This window comes from Arctopsyche grandis, chromosome 8 (assembly GCF_051622035.1).
Source record: "Arctopsyche grandis isolate Sample6627 chromosome 8, ASM5162203v2, whole genome shotgun sequence".
NCBI lineage: Eukaryota > Metazoa > Arthropoda > Insecta > Trichoptera > Hydropsychidae > Arctopsyche > Arctopsyche grandis.
Genome location: NC_135362.1, coordinates 24589947 through 24611896, shown reverse-complemented (window position 1 = coordinate 24611896; position 21950 = coordinate 24589947). Strand labels below are relative to the sequence as shown.

General features: G+C 32.3%; 1 protein-coding gene across 1 annotated transcript in view; it reads left to right on the top strand.

Moving 5' to 3' along the window:
* The window catches only part of LOC143915891 (monocarboxylate transporter 2-like), a 258485-nt gene that overhangs the window by 186949 nt on the left and 49586 nt on the right, over positions 1-21950 (top strand). The window contains exon 4 of the mRNA XM_077436713.1: positions 8673-8871. Coding sequence (XP_077292839.1) covers positions 8673-8871 — 199 coding nt within the window. The remainder of the gene's footprint in view (positions 1-8672; positions 8872-21950) is intronic.

Genomic DNA, 21950 nt, shown 5'->3' with positions numbered 1-21950 from the left:
GGGGTTACCAACCACTTTTGAAGTGAGAAAAAATCTAAAAATATTTCCATCATCTTTATGCTATAAATATTGAAATTTTAAAATATTATTATTTAGACAGGGCTTACGAACCTTTTTAACAACAATTTTTAAGTGAAAAACAATATAATTTTATAAATAAGATAATTTAAGACCAATGTAAATGGATAATAAAATGAACACTAAATTTTTTTTTATATAAATAAAGGGTTAGTTACCTACCGTTGTCCACGTAATTCACAGTCGGAGAGCATGGATTAAAAAAACAGAGATTACAGTCTCCCGCTGTCAAGCAACAAGACGCTAAATGCAGTAATCTCCGTTTCCCGCATGCATATAATGTGTTAAGCAAACACAAATTATCCATCAATTTCAATAAGGACTATATTATTTATGTCTATGTATGATAAAACGATACATGTAAAATACTGTTATTTCTTTAAATGTTCTTCAGTTTCCAATGTGAAGTTTTTGTAGTATTTTATTGAAAATAAAAAGATATATGATTAAAATATAAAAAACGCTACTTTTTATTTTTTTTCACTACACTGAAACTGAGTGATGCTTATTTTATTTACATGTTTAGAACATCAAGTAATAAAATAAATGACAGAGAAAAAAGTAACTCTTATAGCTGCTTAACTGCTTAGCGTGCGAGTTATGAAGGGGCGGTAGAAAGACGTGTTTGGATAGCTAGCTGTCATCGCTTCAATTCGACACACGATTCCGATGTAGTTTTTAATTAATTCGTTAATGATTAAACTCCTCCAGTATCATGTTGCAGATAACAACTCACTTCAATGTTAATAACTCCCGTATGTCGCAAGATATCAAAGCGACCTGAAGAGTGGAAGTGGTTTAAAATCAGTTCACAATTTTTTGACAGGCAGGAATGTCACTGAACTAACAGAGTGAAGTTTATAAAAAGCTAAGTTCATCACTTTTAATATGGGGGAGAGGGGAGGGGGAGTCACAGATGCACTTCCAGCGTCTTAAACACTCGCATAAAGCCAATTCACTCTACCGTGCGCAATTGATTTTTTAAAATCTCATTTGAAACATTATGATTTTATATTTGAGAGTTTGTCGTGTGCAATTTTTTCGTATGTTATTTCACCCAATTCCCATATTATTGTATGTAAGAATTAATTATATCTACACTAGCATATGAGTATTTGATCAGATGAAAATCTAACATGAATGATCAAGCATTAAATATTTTGGCATCGAATACAAAGAGGCGTATATTAAACTCTTTTAAAATAAAAATAAAAACATGCACATTTTATACATATGTATGTATAATAATATAATATAACAAACGAACCGGAGCGATAAATCAAAGTCAACATCACGATAATGACAAAGCACTATTCACGCCCAATTCATACGATCGGTAGAAATAAACATTTATTACATCTTCCGGTCGAACGAGGACACGTTAATTGGAAGCTAGTATAATTCACGGAACGCAACATCGAGATATTTAGCAGTTCAGACATTGTAAATACATATTTTTCAGCCATTTTATTGAACGATGCCCAATTTTGCATCTGAGTTATTAAACACGATGTTATTTCGTTATTGCTGTTTTTTTATCTATATAAACGTCTCAATAGATCGATTACGATGTAATGTCGGCCCGTAAACATGTCTAGGATGAAATTAGTGTAATTTACTATGATTTGAACGACGTATATAATAGCCTTAGCCTGTATACTGATGTATGTACTGCAACGTTTCGAACGAACATTAAATTTTGTGGCCAGATTTATAATTTATTGTAATTATATGATTGCGTACTATGTTTGCTTAAAGTCTGCGTTACACTTGTGTGAAGTAATAAATTAAATTTAAAAAAAAATGAATCTGTCAAGGAAAATGTCAAAGCTGTACACGAAACTCTTTACAAATACATAGAAATATGTATGTGAATATTATTAAATGGTGCATTTCAGTGACGATACAAAACAGCTGTAATTCTAGCTACGAATTCGAATTAATTTAATTTGAATTTCGCTCGAAAAAATCAACAAACCGGAAGTCTCACAAGTGTATCAAAATTTGTCCGCATATTTCGCTCCGCAAATACATCGCTACCCGAGCATAATACAGAGCGTGCGAATAAACAAACCCCTGCAATCGATCAACCGGAAGTGACAGTTGAATCTCGCACACCCCCCAAATATTTGATATCATTTCACTTATTTACATTTCATATAATATTATTTACCTACACGCAAACACTATTTCAGAGCTTTTGGCGGAGCTGGATTTTTTTTCTCGTATTTTCCTACCGCTATTGTTTACTTCCGGTAAGGCAGTGCTCGACAACACTCCAATAAGTTATACACATTTTGACAGGTGACTAAATTGCCCCCCCCCCCCCCCTTCATACCCCCACCTTCATCCCTCTCTCTTCTTTACTCGCTCGAACGTGTATAATGTCTGTGGTTGTATTGTGAAAGGACAAATGTTAAATTTTGAACGGTTTTAGTTTCTTACAATACATATGCACATACATATAACCGGTTAATTACCTAAAATGGACCGATTATTCTCTATGATTCTGATTCTAAGTAAATGCAATTAGTCTAAAGCGAGTTACTCGAATGGCGATTAATCGAAGCGCGTGTCATTCAAATGAGACATTTTTCTATCTAAAAAATTATCGAATGACAAATTGATACATTATTTCATTGACGGATAGATGGCACTTTTGTATTAATAATTTCACGTTTATTTAAAACATAAACATATTTTCGTTTTTGATTAGATTGCGTGTTTTCATGTATAATTTATCTCTGTACATATGTATGTATATGTAAGTATTGTTGCATATGGGTGGGTGGAGGATCCAAATAAAAGGCCAAAGTCGCTTCACAGCATTTATTGGGTGATTAAGGAGATCCACGCACTGCCAGTGCTCCGTACAGAATGTCTTCATATGGCCTATTACCTGCTTATAAAGGGCAGTCGCTCAGTGCATCTTCCTCGATACGTTTGTTTACCTATTGTTAGTCACGTACCAGATATGGAGTCCCACGGTCTCGCGCTGTAAGTTCTGAGAACTCTATCGGAAAGTGGCTGGGTGCCGTTATCGACCACTAAGTCCATTCGGGGGTCTCCATTGTTAGACGACAGCACTAAAACCTGGATATAATCCTTGAAAACCAATTATAACGACGACTTCTTTTAGCATATGCTACAGTATCAATAGAGTTAAGTAATAGTTCCAAAGTTTGACTGTTATGCAACCAGAGTCGATTACTCATCACATTTTTATGGTTATTAAAAAATGTGTGTGTGAGATTTAAGCTGTGTGTAAGCTAAATTATTTTAAACATATCTTTGTTTTCACCATAATTTTCGTTTGCCGCTAGATATTTTCAGTTGGAATTTTCCAACATATTGGATTGATATCCCGTCGAAAAATAAAGTAACAGTTAGTGCGAATTATTAAAAATATTACCATCGGTTTGAAGCTTGGCTAACAATACGCTTTCAAAGAATGTGTCATTCGGAAAATACGTATTTCAATCGACTGCATTTCAAAGAAAACGTCGAAAAAGAGTAGCATTGGTTAATTGATTTCAGTGAATTTCTTTCGAAAAATTTAAAAGATACCTGATCTCCCAAGTCCCTCAGCCACCTCGTTGCTCATCTCCATCTTTCTCGTCATTCCGCAAGCCTAATTAATGGCTTCAGCAATAGTTGAAGAAGTACATAAGTACTTGGATGTGTCTGAATCATCAAATTAGGAAACTTCGCCTTCTCCGTGGACCCTGCACATGTCTAGTCACAAGTAGTCTCCGAAAGCTTTCCGACTTTCTTCCAACTATTGTATGTCTGAAGAAGACTCTTCGAAGACAGACTGATGAAAGTCCATTAGCGATCTAAACTTCCTGGACTACAGACTCGATAATTTTCCTGTCGTATTCTCAATATACTCGATACTCGATAGTTCAACATACGCCCATAGCACCATATTATTAAGTATTGTTCGTGTCGTGATCGTGTACAGACGTTGATTACGTGTGTGGCGATTTGGACAACGAAATTGTAACAATTAAAAAATTAAAAATAAATTTGTAATATATAATTATGTGTACGTCCTAAGTGTATAATAATGGCATCAGAACGCATAAGTGAAGTAATAACAATTGAAAAAAAAATTATGGACATTTTGACCACAAAAACTAACAGTATATCAAATGACAATAAGACATTTTTAATTACATCAGTAAAAAAATTAGTTGAATATATTTGTAAAAATGAAAATAATGATAAGGAACAATTTTTGGATGTAATATGTGAATTAAGAAGTGAATTTAAAAATTTGAAAAACAATATACAAAAAGACATAAATATAATAAAAACCAACAGTGAATTAAACATTTTAAAAAGTGTAAATAAGAGTGAAAATAGTTTTAGTTATGCAAATGCACTTAAGAAGAATAATAAAGACATAACAATAATTGTTCCGAAAAAAATCCAAGAAACGGACAAGACAAAGGAAGAATGTAAAAGTTTAATAAACCCTAAGGAACTAAAAATAGGAATACAAGGGGTTAAAAAAATCGGTAAAGGGGGCATTGCTGTAACGTGTAACAGTGCACAGGATAGTATTAAATTAATAAAAGAAGTAGAAAATAAATTAGGGGAGAATTATAATGTTAAAAGAGGGGAATTAAAAAATCCCAAAATTAAAATTGTAGATATGTCGGAGGAACTTACAAGTGAACAGTTGGCTGAGTGTTTGATGAATCAAAATCAAGAAGTTATAAATGATGGTGAACTGAAGGTGTTAAAAATATGGAAAAGTAGAAAAAATAATAAATATAATGCGATAGTGGAAGTAGATTGCAATACATTTAAAAGATTTATTGAAGATGGAAAAGTAAATATAAATTGGGATAGATGTAGGGTTTTTGAAGAAATTAATATTCTAAGATGTCTAAATTGTTACGGATTTAATCACAAAGCGGTGGATTGTAGAAACAAGGTGACATGTGCGAAATGTGGAGAAGAAGGGCACAAAAGCGAGGGATGTAACAATAAAATAATAAAATGTAATAATTGCTTTAAAAGTAATAATAAATTAAAATTAAATTTGAACACAAATCACGGACCGTTGGACACTAAGTGCAGTGTATATAAAAGAAATATAGAATTAATGAGAAATAGAATTAAGTATAATAATATATAGCAACCACCAAAAGGTATCGGTATAAATGTACAAAGTTTTTTTGCTCACAAGGATGAGGTTTGGAGTTTAACTGTAAGTCAAAAACCATTATTTATAGGTTTAAGTGAAACGCATGTAACTAGTGATTTTGAAGATTTTGAGCTGAATATAGATGGATATTGTGTTTTGAGATGTGACTCTAATTCTAGACATACGGGTGGGGTACTATTGTATTTAAGGGATGATTTAAGTTACGGTAATGTAATAGTTAATAAGGTTGATGGTGAGTTTTGGACAATTGGTGTGGATCTGCTTGTGAATGGAGTTACTGTGTTTTTGCTAGTAATTTACCGCTCTCCGAATGGTAGAAATGGAAGATTTCTTAAATTTTTAGAAGAATTGAGTGAAAGAAGTATAGATGTGAGTAAAAATATAATTATGTTTGGGGACTGGAATTTTAATTGGTTACAGACAGAAGAATTTTATGTAAAAAAGTTGAGAAATTGGGTAAATGAATTGGGTTTTAAACAAAAAGTGACGGAAGCAACGAGAGTGAATAATTTATCAAGCTCTCTCATTGATTTGGTTATGACGAATATAATGGATCTGCGGTGTGAGGTGAAAGATGTACCGAAAATAGGAGACCATTCTATTGTCAACATGTTTTTGGGACAGCGGTTTAGTAACGGAGGACTTAAAAATATGCAGGTGACTGAAAGAGAAAACATTGATTATCAATTGATGAATGAATTGTTAAAGGAGTGTGTATGGGGAAAGGATGGTGATAGTGTGAATGAAATGTGGGAGATAATGTATCGTAATATAACATATTCTAAAAGTAAATGCGTAAAAACCACAAGAATCATGCATAAGCATAAGCTGAAACCTTGGTTTACCAAGGAAGTAAAGGAAAGCTTAGTTGATAAGAATGTTAGTTATAAAAGATATAAAATTATTAAGGCTATGGATGGAATCCAATTAGAAAAGGCTTGGTTAGAGTATAAAAGAAAGAGGAATAAATGTGTGAATGTTTTACGTAATGCGAAGAGGGATTGGCATGAAAGAAATATTGATGGTGCAAAAAAAGATCCCACAAAAATGTGGCGAATAATTAAAACTTTGATTTCCGGGGGAAAAAATGTTTCTTTGAATGAATTAGAAGTCGAGGGAGTAGTATATAATGATAAAGAGGATATGGTTGAAAGATTGAATGAGTTTTACATCAATAGTGTGAATGATATAGTTAATTCAATACAAACAAGGCATAATAGTGTGAATGATGATATTAACTTGGGTTTAAATAAGTTTGAAAGGTTTAAATTAGTGGAAATGGAGGGATTAAATGGTGTATTGAAGGGCATGAAATCAGTTTCTAGTATGGATGGATTGACTCTAGATATTTTAATCAACACTTGGGATATGGTTGGACCTCAGTTACTGAAATTAATAAATGAATCGTTAGAAGTGGGATCCGTCCCGGATGCATGGAAGGTGTCTACTATTGTACCGGTACCAAAGGTTACGGGCACACATAAAGCCAGTGAAATGAGGCCCATCAATATGTTACCGATTGTTGAGAAGATGCTGGAGGAAATCGTTATGATTCAATTGAAAGAGTTCATTAGTATAAATGATTGTTTGGTTGTGGAACAGTCTGGATTTAGAGTGAAACATTCAACAGAAACCGCTATCCAATTGGTGGTTTCTGATTGGATGGAGACGATGGATGAATCTAGCATGGTTGTTGGAGCAGTTTTTCTAGATTTTAAGCGAGCGTTCGAGACAGTAGATAGGAATATTTTATTACAAAAATTATATAAGTTAGGAATAAATGGTATAGTATTAAAGTGGCTTCAATCATACTTAAATAATAGAAGGCAAAGAGTAAAAATTGATAAGGTGTTATCCTCTGAATATGTAACACCTCATGGAGTGCCGCAAGGGTCCAAATTGGGACCCTTATTATTTATATTATATATAAACGATATTGTTAAGGTAATTAAGATGTGTAAAATACATTTGTTTGCAGATGATACATTGATATATATAATTGGAAAGAATGTTGATGTAATGTCTGAGATTTTAAATATAGAATTAAATTATGTGAATGACTGGTTGTGTGAAAATAAATTAAAGTTGAATGTGAATAAAACAAAAATGATGTGGTTGAATGGTAAAAATAAAAATATATTGAATGAAATTAGAATTAATGATAAGTTAATTGAAAAAGTTGAAAATATAAAATACTTAGGTGTATACATAGATTCAGGACTAAATTTTAAAATGCACGCTGACTATATAATAAAAAAAATGGCTAGAAAAGTTGGTGTATTATGTAGATTAAGAAATATTTTAAGTAAAAAAAGTAAAATTTTAGTGTTTAATTCAATTGTCTTGCCACATGTGGTTTATTGTGCCACTGTGCTTAATTTGTTTAGTGGCCAAGATTTAGAAAAAATGCAAAAAATACAGAATAAAGCTATGAGAGCTATTTTGAATGTGAGTAGATTTAAGAGTATTGGAAGTATGTTAGATGAATTAGGATGGATGAGTATTAGAATTAGTCTAAATATTAGTACATTGTCTTTTGTTTATAAGTTAGATCATAAGTTATTACCTAAGTATTTTGATGATTATATAATAAGGAATAGAGATAAACATAGTTTTTATACTAGAAATAAGGACAAACTAGTTGTAAGTAGAGTAAGAAAGAATAAGACGGCTGGGGGTGTTTTTCACAGGGGTGTGCTCATGTATAATGCCCTCCCTGAGTGCGTCAGGTCTGCTAAAAACATGGATGCATTCCTGCGAGGTGCGAAGAGACACCTCTGTGAGGGACAGTACATATAAGTTAATTATAAATTTTAGAGTTAAGTATAATAATTAAGATGTATTTTTTTTTAAATTAGCTTGATAGCTAAAATATATATAAATAAAATAAAATATATCAATTGTGCCTGTATTTTTTCATTCTTTGGCCTTAATAGTCCAAGATCGACAACATAAAGAAGTATTGAAAAAAATAATGTTTGGGCCAGATGAACTTTCGTCAATTTGTTGATAGACCTGTCCTTCCAGGTAGAGATGATAGTGAAATAGATGGTAGGTGGTCTGAATTCATGAATTCAAATAATGTCCACAAACAAATGCTATTGCTATAATTTAATCCATGTTTTCGGCAACTACTAAGTACATAAATATGATATTTTAACATGGGTTCTTTCAGAAACGTGCTCCAAATGTATATTTATCTTTCTCTCCAGTTCCGGTTGTACTCTATTGAAATTGCACTCGCGTATCCACCGTCGAAAACAGACATCGCATACATTTTTACCTGTGCGATATCGCAAATTCGGTCGCAGGCAGGCGATAACAGCGTCTCTCAATGGTTGGCGCGCGTCCAACTATATTAGACACGTTTTGCGATATTGAAATTAAATTTCGGCGTTTCTTGGCGTTGTTTCAGACGTCGGATGTGGCGGTCGCGGCAGTTTGCCGGGGTTGGGGCCCTCCGGACCGGACATCGAGGAAGAGTCCGGATGGGCCGGAGCCGGAATATGCGAGAGGGAGCTACGAGCCCTACATCGCAGTGTTCCAGCCCTCAGAAGAAGGGACCTCGACACATTGGCAATAAGGCAACATTTTTATCCAGAAGGCGGATGGGGGTGAGTAACATTTAAACTTTTATTTACTACCCTAAAACAAATTAAAAATACATGTCAATACATGGCATGTCCTCAATATAGCCAATGTTCAAACATCATACAAATTTATAATTACAGAGTCTCATCTCTTACGACCTATGTATGTATATGCATACGCTTCCATATAAAATTTTGCAATTAAATGGCTAATTTATTTAACGGGAGTATTAAACTTCACAGTTGGTGACGGTTTTTAATACCAAAAATACACTTTCAATACTTACACTTACTTATGTATGTATACAATGGATTTGCATATTTTGTTTATATTGAAATGTGTTTCCTAAACAGATCACCCGTTGAAATATCAACGGGCACAACATTACTTACATATATAATTCGGTATATAATACATGCAAATCTAATATATAATTTCGAAAGAGACTTTGGTCAGAATTTTTCTTTGTTCAGAATCATAATTTCGAAAGAGACATATGTAAGATTTATTGGTAATCGAAAAACATATCAAAGTCTCTATGATGACGATTCGATATGGTTGAATTTTTTTTCAATTCAAATAAATTGAATAAAAAAACAAATGAATATTTACTATTAGATTCGCCATGTTTAAGCTGTTTATATTGCAAATACTGAGCGAAGCCGGGCAACACAACTAGCTATGTACATGTTACAGTTGTCGTGTATCTTCCAGTTGTTATATATTTTAACTAGTTGAAATATATTCCATCTTACCTGGTACCAACTGCCATTATAGTTAAAGTGTATTTTCAGTTGTAATATATTTTGACTAGTTTGTATACATATATTTCGTCTAACTCACGTAAGTTAGCGTAGTCTAATGGTGAATGTTGCTACAACCAGTAGCGTGGTCTAGTGGTGAATGTTGAATTATCTCGTACTTGATGTTACGAGTTCGATTCCCGCCAAGTCTCGCTATTATAGGCCAGACCTTGGTTTGTCAAGGTCGATCGTTTCTTATCAGAATTTGCCAATTTTTCTGATTTTCATTGAAACGATTCCTGTAAAATTGGCGTTTCCTTCCCAATTTTCTGTTGCGAACCTTTAGTTATTGTTATATCTTAGGTTTCGCCATATTGCTCACCATAGATGTCTCTGTGGTTGTTTATCGAATATAAAAAATTCGTATTGTTACATGAAAATTATTCATCGTTATTTATCGTATTAATACGATGTTTGTAATATCTGACCATAGATGTCAGATATTGTTTAGATTTACATGTATCTATGTAATAATTATGTGGACCAGGAAGGCGCATTTGGGGTTTACCTGTTAAGCCTTCCTGGTATATTTGTATATATGTATGTAAAAATAATAAAATATGTACATACGTACTTCATACTTGAAGTTAATTCATATGGCGAATTTCACTCCAACTGGTCAAAATATGTAACAACTGAAAATATACCTCAACTATAAGTTGGTACCAGGTTAGATGGAGAGATTAGGTGTACGTAAAAACGCCATTCGACTAGTAAATTGAGCTGGAAAGTCACGCTTTTGTTATGAACACATTCTTCGAGTTATCGTAATACGGTACTCATTACCTTTATTCGTAATACCCAGCAAATATTAACGCATTATTGAATTCTAAAGCATTCATAAAACATCAAAGCTGTAAAAACTAAATTGTTATATTGCAACCGGCACAAATTGTTGAAAGTGTATTTGCGCTTGTAGAGATATTATTTACTAGTTGAATTGTACTCGAATATAAATGACCTCAAGCACCAGTAGGATTGTAATACAACTGAAAATACACTTCGACTGTAACATACATATATAACCGAACTATATAAAATGTTCTGAACCACTGATGATAATTTGCGTGCACCGAATCGTTCGGCAAATAGGAAACTTCCGCACACTCGCATTCAGTTAAATGTTATCTGATTTGAACTAAGTCAATTTTAGTACACATAGTCAAACTTTGATATACGATCGTGTACAATGTTTCGATTGTATCGCATTCAATTGAATTTCTACAATGTATTATGTAGCCTAACTCGGGTATTGCGAGACTCAAAGGACCGACGGCACTTCCTCGTAGTAACCATTACTCGTAATGTGCTCATAAAAATAAAGCGCTCCTTCTTAGAAGACATTATTGTAGACGAGTCCAAAAAATTACACACGCTAGTTTTGATTGATTTTGAATGATTTTTTTTAATAAAAATTGTTGTATACTAAATGTCTCGTTACAGATATGACTACCCAAGTCTTTAGACATTTAAAATTTGTAGTTATGCATCATGTGGAACAAGTTGCTGATTATAGACGCATATAAACATTTAACTAAATATTTTGTGATAAAAAGAAACGAGAAAATCTGTGAAAATCACCACGATTTTAAAGAAACCATACGGAGGGGGGGGGGCAAGGTGTAATATGTAGGAGGGTTGTGATACGGGGCGAGAGTAGGGGTCGTGTACTGAAGAGAGTGCACCCCCATTTGCTCTTTTGCTTTCGTTATAGCATTTCCGTAACCATTTTCAACCAACTAATTGTAAAAGAAGTTTACATTTTCAAATCGTAGGTCAATTAAAATTATTTTTTTATATTATGAATAATGGCTGCAACGTATTCTGTCGTTAAGTTTAGAAATAATCAAGCTAGACTGCTTGTATGTACATATATGTCTTTAAATTAATAAAAATAAAATATTATTATGTATAGCAATTTAAGGTGATGTTTTATGTGTCAAAGAACAAAATGTTCTATAGTACTGGCGAAAAAAAGGTAGACAAAGGAACTCGAAAAACTTTCCATTGGCAAATTTTAAAAGAAAAGTACGAGAAACGCAAAAAACGGAAGCTGAAAGACAAATAATCTAAAAGGCGACGATGAAGCTGTTTAAATACATAGAAAAAAAAGAAAGAATATGACGGATCTGTTCCTTTTCAGAGACTCTCGACGTCTGGTCACCCTTAAATTACCTGAAAGCGTCGATAATCGAAGATTTTCCGCCGTCGCTTCGGGAAATTATCGCACAAAAGGAGTGTTTCTCCGAATTTAATCGTAAAAAAGACTATTTTTTAGTCTTTATTTTATTTTATTTTTATCGGTGTGTTTGCGCGTTAAAACGAATATTCGAAGAGCACGGTCTAAAACGCCTTCAGGCAAACGGGGAGTGATGATAAGGACTCTCGTATATTTTTGGATCGGGAAAAAAACTCGCTCACGCGTTAACATAGATAATCTAACCTAAAAAGAAAAAAAAAGTATAATAAAAGTCGGTAAAGAGGATACTTTGCGCGTTAAAATAAAATATTGCACGCGTTCATGCCGTAATATACGGGCCCGAGATTATCTTTCGAAAATATAATTAATAGGTAGTAGAAGTAGTTGAGATAAAAATCGATCGTAATTAATCGTCGAAGAACTCGAATAACCTGATCTACCGATTCGGCAACGCCAATATAATTTTAGATAACGTTTAAAATTGTACTTTATTATTATAAGAGCGTAAGTGCGGGTATTGAATATGATTCGATTCGGTCTGTAATTATATTTAATGGGTCTGTTTGTTTTTCGTATTGGTGTTATTATGACTATAAGAAGTTGCCCCGGTCATTGCTAGATTGATTTTTTACAATTAATTTAATTTATAATTTTCTTTGATAGTTCACAGATCACGAATTTTGTATTGAAAAAATTATTGGTCGGTAATTATTCCAGAAACTTGGTGATGATAATGGACAGCTAATTTTTATTAGAGTTATTAATTACAACTGAACAGTAAGAAAAATTTTAACATAAGAATGCGGTCAGATAATATTTAAGTTTGGTCAGTAAAGTAAAGTTTCGAGTTAAATACTTTCATCTGATTCATCGAAATGTACATTCTTTAAAATTAGAAAATAAATTAAAGGTTCCAACATCAAAAAATCATTTCATATGCCCAATAGAACTTCGTATATTCAATTGCGAACTGACTGACTGTCAAAATAAACTGACCATTTAAGCCGTTATATTTGAAAGTGGCATAAGTCCACTTTTCTTCATTTCGAGAAATATTTCGCAAAACATTAAATAAAATGCTTTTCGTTTAACAATATTTAAAAATACTGGTGGACTGTAATATGTTTATTCTGCTTTTTCAAGATTCTGGACATATCGAATTAAAATAAGTGATAACAATTTGTGAATTTAGTCAAACGGAAATAGTGTTTTTGGAACTGAAATTGGATTTCCACCACTTTCAAATACAGCGGTTCATTAAATCAAAATACTGACCGATCGAAATATAAAACTACAAATTTCATTCTACTAATCCGGGAGAACTTTGTTTTTCTACTGATTATATTCTATTATATTAACTGTCCCAAAGATTCTATTATAGTAACTGTCCAAAAGATTTCAAAGTTACTGACCAGTTAAATATAAGACACGAAGAGTTTTTTCGGTAAAGTGTGTAAAAACAGTCGGTAAAGTGTGAATTGCTTTTTAATATTTTTTGACAAATAGGCAATAGACGAGCAATTTATTACAGATAATATAATATATCTAACTGACCTTCTGTTTGTCTTAATGGTTTTCAACTTTCACTTACCAAGCAACGCTGGGCAATTCGGATAGTTTTTTTTTTAATAAAAACAATCAAGAAAGTTTGATAACTTTCGCACCGAATACTTTGTCAATTTTCTAGCAAATTTCAACTTTTCCAACAGACTTTTAATAATAGGACACGTTTTCAAAGAAAATATCCTTTTCTAGCTGAATTTACTTTAAGAATGTTGTAAAAGAATTAGAAGAAACTTTTCATCCCAATATATGTACGTGGCGACGACTTAACGTAATATTTAAATGATTTAAAGTAAGACCGATTTTAATCAACATAAGCTCTAAAATAAATAGTAGCTTCAGTATGAAAATAAAACAATACACAAAATTCAGATTTTTCATATCTTTCTATAGCGAGTTTCATAAGAATACATATGTGCATACACATACATATATATCTCTTCATTTTTCCTTTATTATTGTATGCGCTCATTGTTTACGAGACAATAAAAATCTATATGCCGCGGAATAACAATGAGGGAAAACCGAGGCGCTTTTCCTTCACTTTTCTTCACCCTTTCCACATCCCTGAAGCAGAGAGATGAACGTATAAAGGCAAACGACAGACGGGTGGAAAAAAGTCGTGTGTGACTTAATGACGTGCAGTTACGAAACGGACACAATGGGGTCACAGTCCGGCTGTTTACCGACGGACTGAAATGGACTGAAATGGACTGAAACGGACTCCGGGATCAGACCGACGACCACGACGTACGAGTACGTATGTAAACAAGTTGAACCCGCCGGGAGAGTATTAACCATGTACCTACATATGTATGTACGTACGAGTACATTGGCAGGTTGAGTCGAAAAGTTTAGGGGCTATTTTATTTATTTATCGTAAAATTTAATGAAACGTACTCATTCATATATGAACATACAAACATATGTATATATCAGTTATAATTAAATCTGTCGACTGTTGCTTTGACTGTTGTGGATTAATAACAAAAAATTATATTGATAACTGGCTTACCTCGATAAAATAAACGAATTTTTGTTATTTATCCACAAGAATAGTCGAAATATGATTTTCGACTATTCGTCTGAAAAAACACATATCTCCGAATCCCAAGCCAATCAACATTTTTTATTACCAGATTCGTGTTCACTGGGCATAGATCTATAAAAAAAGTCATATCTCGTCTCTGAACCAAAAAAAAGTTGTCATTTGTCGAACAGTGTAATAATAACATCAATAATAATAAAATGTTATATTTTCAATTATGGATACATCGAAAATTAAGTTTAAATGCATCAAAAAAATTTAAGCTTGATCTACATACATACATACATATGTACATACATATATATGTTTGTATAATAAATAGATTTTATTAATTATAATAAGTGCATTTTCAAACATTTTATCTACAGAGTTTCCCAAATCTAATAGAAAAATGTGATGAAAATCAAAATTTTCGCAAACTACATATTTATTAGTTTCATTTGTTTAGTTAGATGAAAGTCTGAACCGGTCGAAATTTGTGAGTTAATTTTGAACCACTTCCACTCTTCCGATCGCCTTGATACTTAACTGACATACGTGTGTTTGATGACAATATATTTAATAGGCAAAGGTCTTCGACATAACGCTAGAGGAATTTAATCATTAACGATTTAATTTAAAATTATCATCTGTCACATCGACATGATGACAGCTGGCGCCTTCCAACGCCATTATTGTCACCCCCAAACAACTTCAAATGTTTAGTAGTTAAATATTTATAACAGTCAACTTTTTCCACTATCTATTTCATGTTTTGATATATGTATATTATGAAATTTTCCAATCTCCGAAACATTTCACTGTATGAAAATTAACTTAAATGAAAAAAATACACAATTTTCATTTTTTATTTTTATATTCGAACAGATAATTTCAATTTTTTGATGTGGCGCACGATGGAATTATAATTTAATCATAATTGAAATTAAAACCCAAGTGTCTGGGCACTTTATGGCTGACACTTGTACATATTGTAATGTATTAGAGTGAGAGGGGGTCGCAATATGCGTACAGTGGCGATAAATAACGTTTCGCAGACGACGAATTTCGCCTATAAAACATTGTCTGCGATGCCTGGAGACAATCTGCCCGGTTGGATTAATTTATTAAATTCTCATTTTGGCAAGGTGTGCGCCACTGGCCTAGAAATATTATTAAGTTAGCGGGGGAAACGTGTTCACGTTGTCAGCAACACGCGCCTCGTCCATTGTCTGCAATAAATTATTTAATTATTTACGCGTGTGTATGTGTGTCTGGATGCCTGCGAGAGTATGAGTCTGCGGTGTGCAAAGATTGACGACCTCTGTGCGAAATTTCCGCATTCTAAATTAATATTTGCAAAGCGAACGCGTTGTATTAGCTTCATTTTGTTATATGAACTACAAATGAATACATTTCTCTAAAAATATTTCATATCTTCTACTCAACTTTTTGCCTATTAAAGTATGCACATATGAATATACGCTTGTTGCGTAGGGGTGGGTTCAGGATCCAAATTAAAAGCCAAAGTCACTTCACAGCATTAATTCAATGAATTGGGAGGTCTATACCAAACCACCGCTCACTCACTCAGAATAATCTTATCTACCGTGTGTACCTCCTTATAACGGACAAATTGCACACCACAGCTTCCCAGATCCATTAATGTATATATTGTTTAGGCACGTAAAGGTCTACCCTGTCGAGTCTATTATTTACGCACGCACTCGTCCAGGTCTGTGAAAACTCCAGCGTATCCTTTGTTCGGGCACCTACTGAGTCCCGTTAGCTTAATCCAGGGTCTCTATTGTTCACCCACGAATACACTTAGACAGTGGATACTCATCTCTCTCATGTTCCCACGTTACACTTTTATGTTCGTGATTCGATACGGAAACGTTATGAAAGTAGTCCGTGAATAGATCAAAGAGACATCTATAGACACATTTTCAGCAGCATTTAAAATATTAATAAATTATGAGATCCTGTAAACTAAAATTTTGCGAGAAATAGCACAGGATTGTGAATTTTTTGGAACCCTTACCAAAAAAATTAGATAAATTGTCAGTCTCTGAAAGGGAAAAATTGACCTTGAAATGACATATCCAAGATCTGGCCAGGATCAAAGCCAGGGATAGAACCCGTATCCGCACAATCGAAAGCATTACATCCTAACTACTGATATGTGTTGCTAATAAATGTGTAATTAAAAAAAACGTGAATTACGCAGCTGTAATACATTCACTACTTAAATAGTAGACATTCTCTACTTAATGACTCCAGTTACTTTTTGCCTATAAAAGTTTTCATCTGATCAAACCTTATCTGATTTGACGTAGTCCTTTGAGTCTGCAGAACCAGCATATAATTCAGTTTTTCTTTGCCTTTTTCAATCTAACTTAAGCGACTTCACCATATTGCTTTGGTAGGACTTTGCTTACATACTATGCTGGATCGTATATTTCACTTCCGGTCTCACTTTGCCACAATTTATCACAGTGCGGCTCTCTCTAATAAAGCAGAGCGCAAATACACGATAGCTACCTGGGTTCGGCACATTTTCCGCTTGTCGTAAAGAAAACAAGGAAAACTTTTTTCCGGAAGCGATTTACGTTCATCTTCACGATAAAGAGCAGGTGTTGCCATATAGCAGAAACGTCTCTGGCGAACTTTTCGCGTTTCACCACACGAATTTACAACGTTTTCGCTAGCACTGATTCGTCGTTATGCGCACATGAAAGAGTATTACCAGTTTTTGAAACCTTTCAAGTAATAGTATGATATATATTTTATCCAAGATAAATAATTACTTGATACTCGTTGGTATTTTACATCTCTTTTACTCCTAAAGGTCTATTTACATTATAAAACACTGCACGACAACAGCCCAGCTCAGCAGTGCACGGAAAAAAACTATTTCTATTCATATTATACAGCAGTGTACGTTTTGGCACGTTCAGACATGTTTTAGACGGGGGAAAGGCAAAATCGGCTCACATATACATTACAGAGTTCGACGATATGGCGCAATAATGCTTGCGTCCTATTTTCGAGACAATGTTGTCACAGTATGAAGGATCCGAAAATATTCATATAAATGTGCGCACTTTCATTAGTACGCGTGCACTCGCCACTTTGACGTCACGTCATGCGTGAATATATAGCCAGCAGTATATCTCAGTGGTTGTATTTATGTTTAGCACCGAGAAATTATTGGGTTCGATCCCGGGCTTATCTTTAATATACTGCTGGTTAGACTTTAATGTTTGTGAGTCCGAGTCGATCGTTTTTTACCAGAGTTTGCCAATTTTATCTGATCTTTTTTGAAACGGTTCCTTAAAATTGAAAAAAAAATCATTAGCAAAATTGGCAAAATCAACACTTCTCGATTAAAGGCTTCAAACCCTTACTATATACATATGATATGACAAAAAGATAAATGATATAACTATAATATATTGAAATTTTTTCAATTATTAATGTTAATCGGTCACTAATTTAAAACTTTCAATCAAGAAAAATGTGTCTGTTTTGATTTTCATTTACTATATACATACATATGTATATGAAATTATTAATTAATGATGATTAATTGTCTTTATTAGATGAATAAAATTTTACACTTCTAATACATATAATATATCAATATTTTTTTTTAGTTAAATTTTTATTTGATATCAAGAATATCAAAGGTTTACTCATTGATAAGATGATTTGGAAGGAGATGATTTATAATATTTTAAAATATTATATTTTTAATTTATTCTCAAGAAAAAGCTTTACTCGTTGATAAGATGCTTAGAGAGGAGATGATTTATGTATAATATTTTAAAATAAATATATACATATACAAATGTACATCGATAAATAGTGGAAATGAAAAGTTTCGGCAAAATTGTATAAATTGACAAATATGTATATTGTATATTACAGTGAAAGCATATTTCAAGTGAAAATATATTTTCACCAATGCAGTGAAAATGTATCAAATATGAATTTACAACGTTTAATTCTATAAATTTAACCATAACAACCCAATCTTAAATGAATAGGTCCAACTCATACTTAACCTAAACTATCCTAACCCTAGATAATACCAACCCTAACAATCTAATATTAAATTAATAAAACCAACCCTGAAAATGTAACTGGTTATTATTTCACTGAAACGTTAGTGAAAATATAATTTCACTGTGACATATACATATTTATGTAAACACGATTAGCTCGTTTAATAGTACATGATGTATAAATAAATATATATACATTTCTAAAAGTATAAGATGAATATGAACTCCAAATGAATTTTTGAAATCATTTTACACGCTTCTAGTTTGATCGGTTCAAAAATATATGAATTAAGTATATCGCGTTAAAGTTTTCATCCCAGAAAATCGGAAAATTCGATGCGGCTTTCCCGCATCGCCGGACGGGAATTTTCCCCGTTTTAATTGCGCCAAACAGAAAATTGGACTACGAATTAACATCGTCCTTTGATCCGATCGCCGGTTCATTTAACCCCGTTTCAAAATCCGAACCGGAAAATGTGTGAAAATCGGCGTGCGTCAGTCGCAGGATCATTCGAGGAAATAAATGAATAGACGGTTTAGATGTTTTTATTGGCAGGAAGTAGTCAATTGTTGGACCATAAATCATATGAATACGGAATAAAAGAATATTTTATGGTCGCTAACAAGCTCCACCGTGAAATTTATGTACTCGTAATACATACGTAACTTGAGACTTCAATAAATATATTATACTAACACGGTCAAGCACTCGTCCTCCATTATTTCGTTGTTCAAATAAATATAAACGGGATTATATTCAAGAGAGTGCTTGAAAAAATACGCTTAGACCTGCATACATATGTACATATATAAGTTTTTAGGTCACAAATGACATACCATTGAATTTGATTTAACATTTTAAAAATTCAAATACGATTTTATTTGTGCCAAGTATTCTTCTTTTGATTGCGATTGAATAAAAATGAAAACTGCTATTTTAAAATCAAACATTCTCTCGTCGTATTTGAACTGCACTTGACATATCCACTTCGAACACGTTTGAATAAATACACACTCGAAATTTTCAACCAGTTTAAAAGTGCAAATTCATATCCATAAATTCATGTATTGAGAATAGAAAGGAATTGAGATAGACATTCTAGTTCTTAAATATTGTTAGTAAACTACGGTGAAAATATAAAATATATATATATATATGTAAGTATGCTTACATGCTAAGATGTATATATTTGTGTGAATATATGTACATATATCATGTACATTTGTAGAATATTCTACAAATATATACACAATACCAGTTTCAGTTGTGTTTGATTGTTACAAGTATAAGTCGGTTGAAGCTGATTGTACAAGTAGCTATAGACTCATTGAAAAATGTTAGTAAACACTCTTCCAAAATATTTTAATAGTTATTTGGTTTTATTTGATTCATTTTTCTTCTTATTTATTTATTTATTAAACGTATTTACAAATTAAATATTATAAGATATTGAACTTTCATCGGAAATTTGAAAGTGTGCGAATTTCCAAACAAAGTGATTTAAAAATTGATTACGAAGATTGAAACGTACAAATAGAAATATCATGCTAAAATCTAACTGACGTATTACATTGAAGTTGTTTCTAAATTAAATCTATTTTTGACTTCGTTATTATAACATAAAAATAAGTTTAAGATTTCCGTTCTGCAATCACAAAATTTGGCACTCTGATAATGAAACTGAAAGATGATAATACGACTAAATTTTTATCAATATGAGTCATGGTGACTAAATTCAAACATCATGATTGGACATTTCAGATTAAACATTGACCCTCTCGTTATAAAAATGATCGATACATATGTACATAGATTGTCAGATATTGTATCATTAGTAAAACATGATAAATTACGTCTTCATGAATTGTTTTCATGTTGATTTTAAACATCGTGATTGGACATTTTAGATTATACTTTCTTATCTTTCTTAACATGTATAGATAAATCGTATTAAAAAAATTCACATTTAAATCACATATAAACGTTAATTTAATTTATTTGTCATTCTTCCAAATTAAATAAAATATGTACATACAATACCCTTACCGCAATTTTAATAAAAGTGTCTAGACGCGCTATATTTGAAATCAAATTGTTTCCGACTGCTAGTCGAAGTTGTCTTCTAAAAATCGTGATTGGAAATTTTACTGCCACTTTTCCGCGAAAATGTGGGAAAATTCAATGCAACTTATGTGACGCACGTGCGGAAACGGTCAAGTACTCTAGGTCACGTACTTCCGGTGCACTTTCAGTATGCACAAAATGTTTCTGAAAATTTACCTCTACAAAATATTTCTATATGTATCATACTTATGTACCTATACCTTATACAGGCGATCTAATAATATATTTTTTTTTAATTTATACAAAATATATTTTACGTAATTTATATTCATAAGTTGAAATTTTTTGACAAACACATGTGTGTATAATAAATTTTATTTTTTTCCAAGAAGATAAGCTAACAAACGGACTAGTAAAACAATGAAGAATAAAATCGAAATTTCATCTTGAAATATTTCCTATTCTTGATTTTACGATTTTTGATTGCCAATAACGATTTCTTAAAAGCGTTGAATTTGTGCCCTTCTGAATAACCCATACCTTTGTACTTGTACGAAATGGAAAAGAGAATTTTTTATGCACAATAAAGAGGAACCTTTTTCAGTTTCAGCGAATTTTTTCGTCCAGTATTAAAGCGGCTTGTTCGGGGGAAAAATTGTCTTGTTTTTCCGCGAGACGCTTCGTTGCGCTTTTCTCGCGGGAAATGTCCGCCTGAAATTTTCCGACATTAGACTCGCACTCCGCTAGCGTACTTCGTCCCAATTTTTACTTAAAATATCATTCGATTTAAATTCAATTTAAGGTTAAATCAGCGTAATAAGCTGCCGCTTTGACGTCCAATTTTTTTTTCAAGGCGAGCTTTAATTGAAAAGTTTTGCAAGTCTCAAAATTTGTGAATATTTAAGTTAAAAGTTATGCCTTCATCTTATTATATATATATATATATATATATATATATATATATATATATATATATATATATATATATATATATATATATAGTTAAATTTTTATTTGAAACTCTTCTTTGTAAGGTATTAAAATATGGCAAACTTTTTCTTAAAGAAATTGAATAAAATATGAATTAATTTCTTAATGGTCAATTGGATCATAATATAAATATGTACACCTTCATTTGTGTAAAAATCGACTTTATATATTGCGTTGGTCTGCTTTTAAACATTGTAGATTAAAATCCAAAAATGGACACACATAAGGAATTAGTTACCTTATTAGTTACATAAAAACTTCCAAAAATAATTATGAACACAAACTGAAAAGTTATTAGATTAAAATCATCTATGAATATAAATAAAAATAATACTTGTATATTTTTCATCGTCATATTGAAATACAGATCGAATTCAGATATTT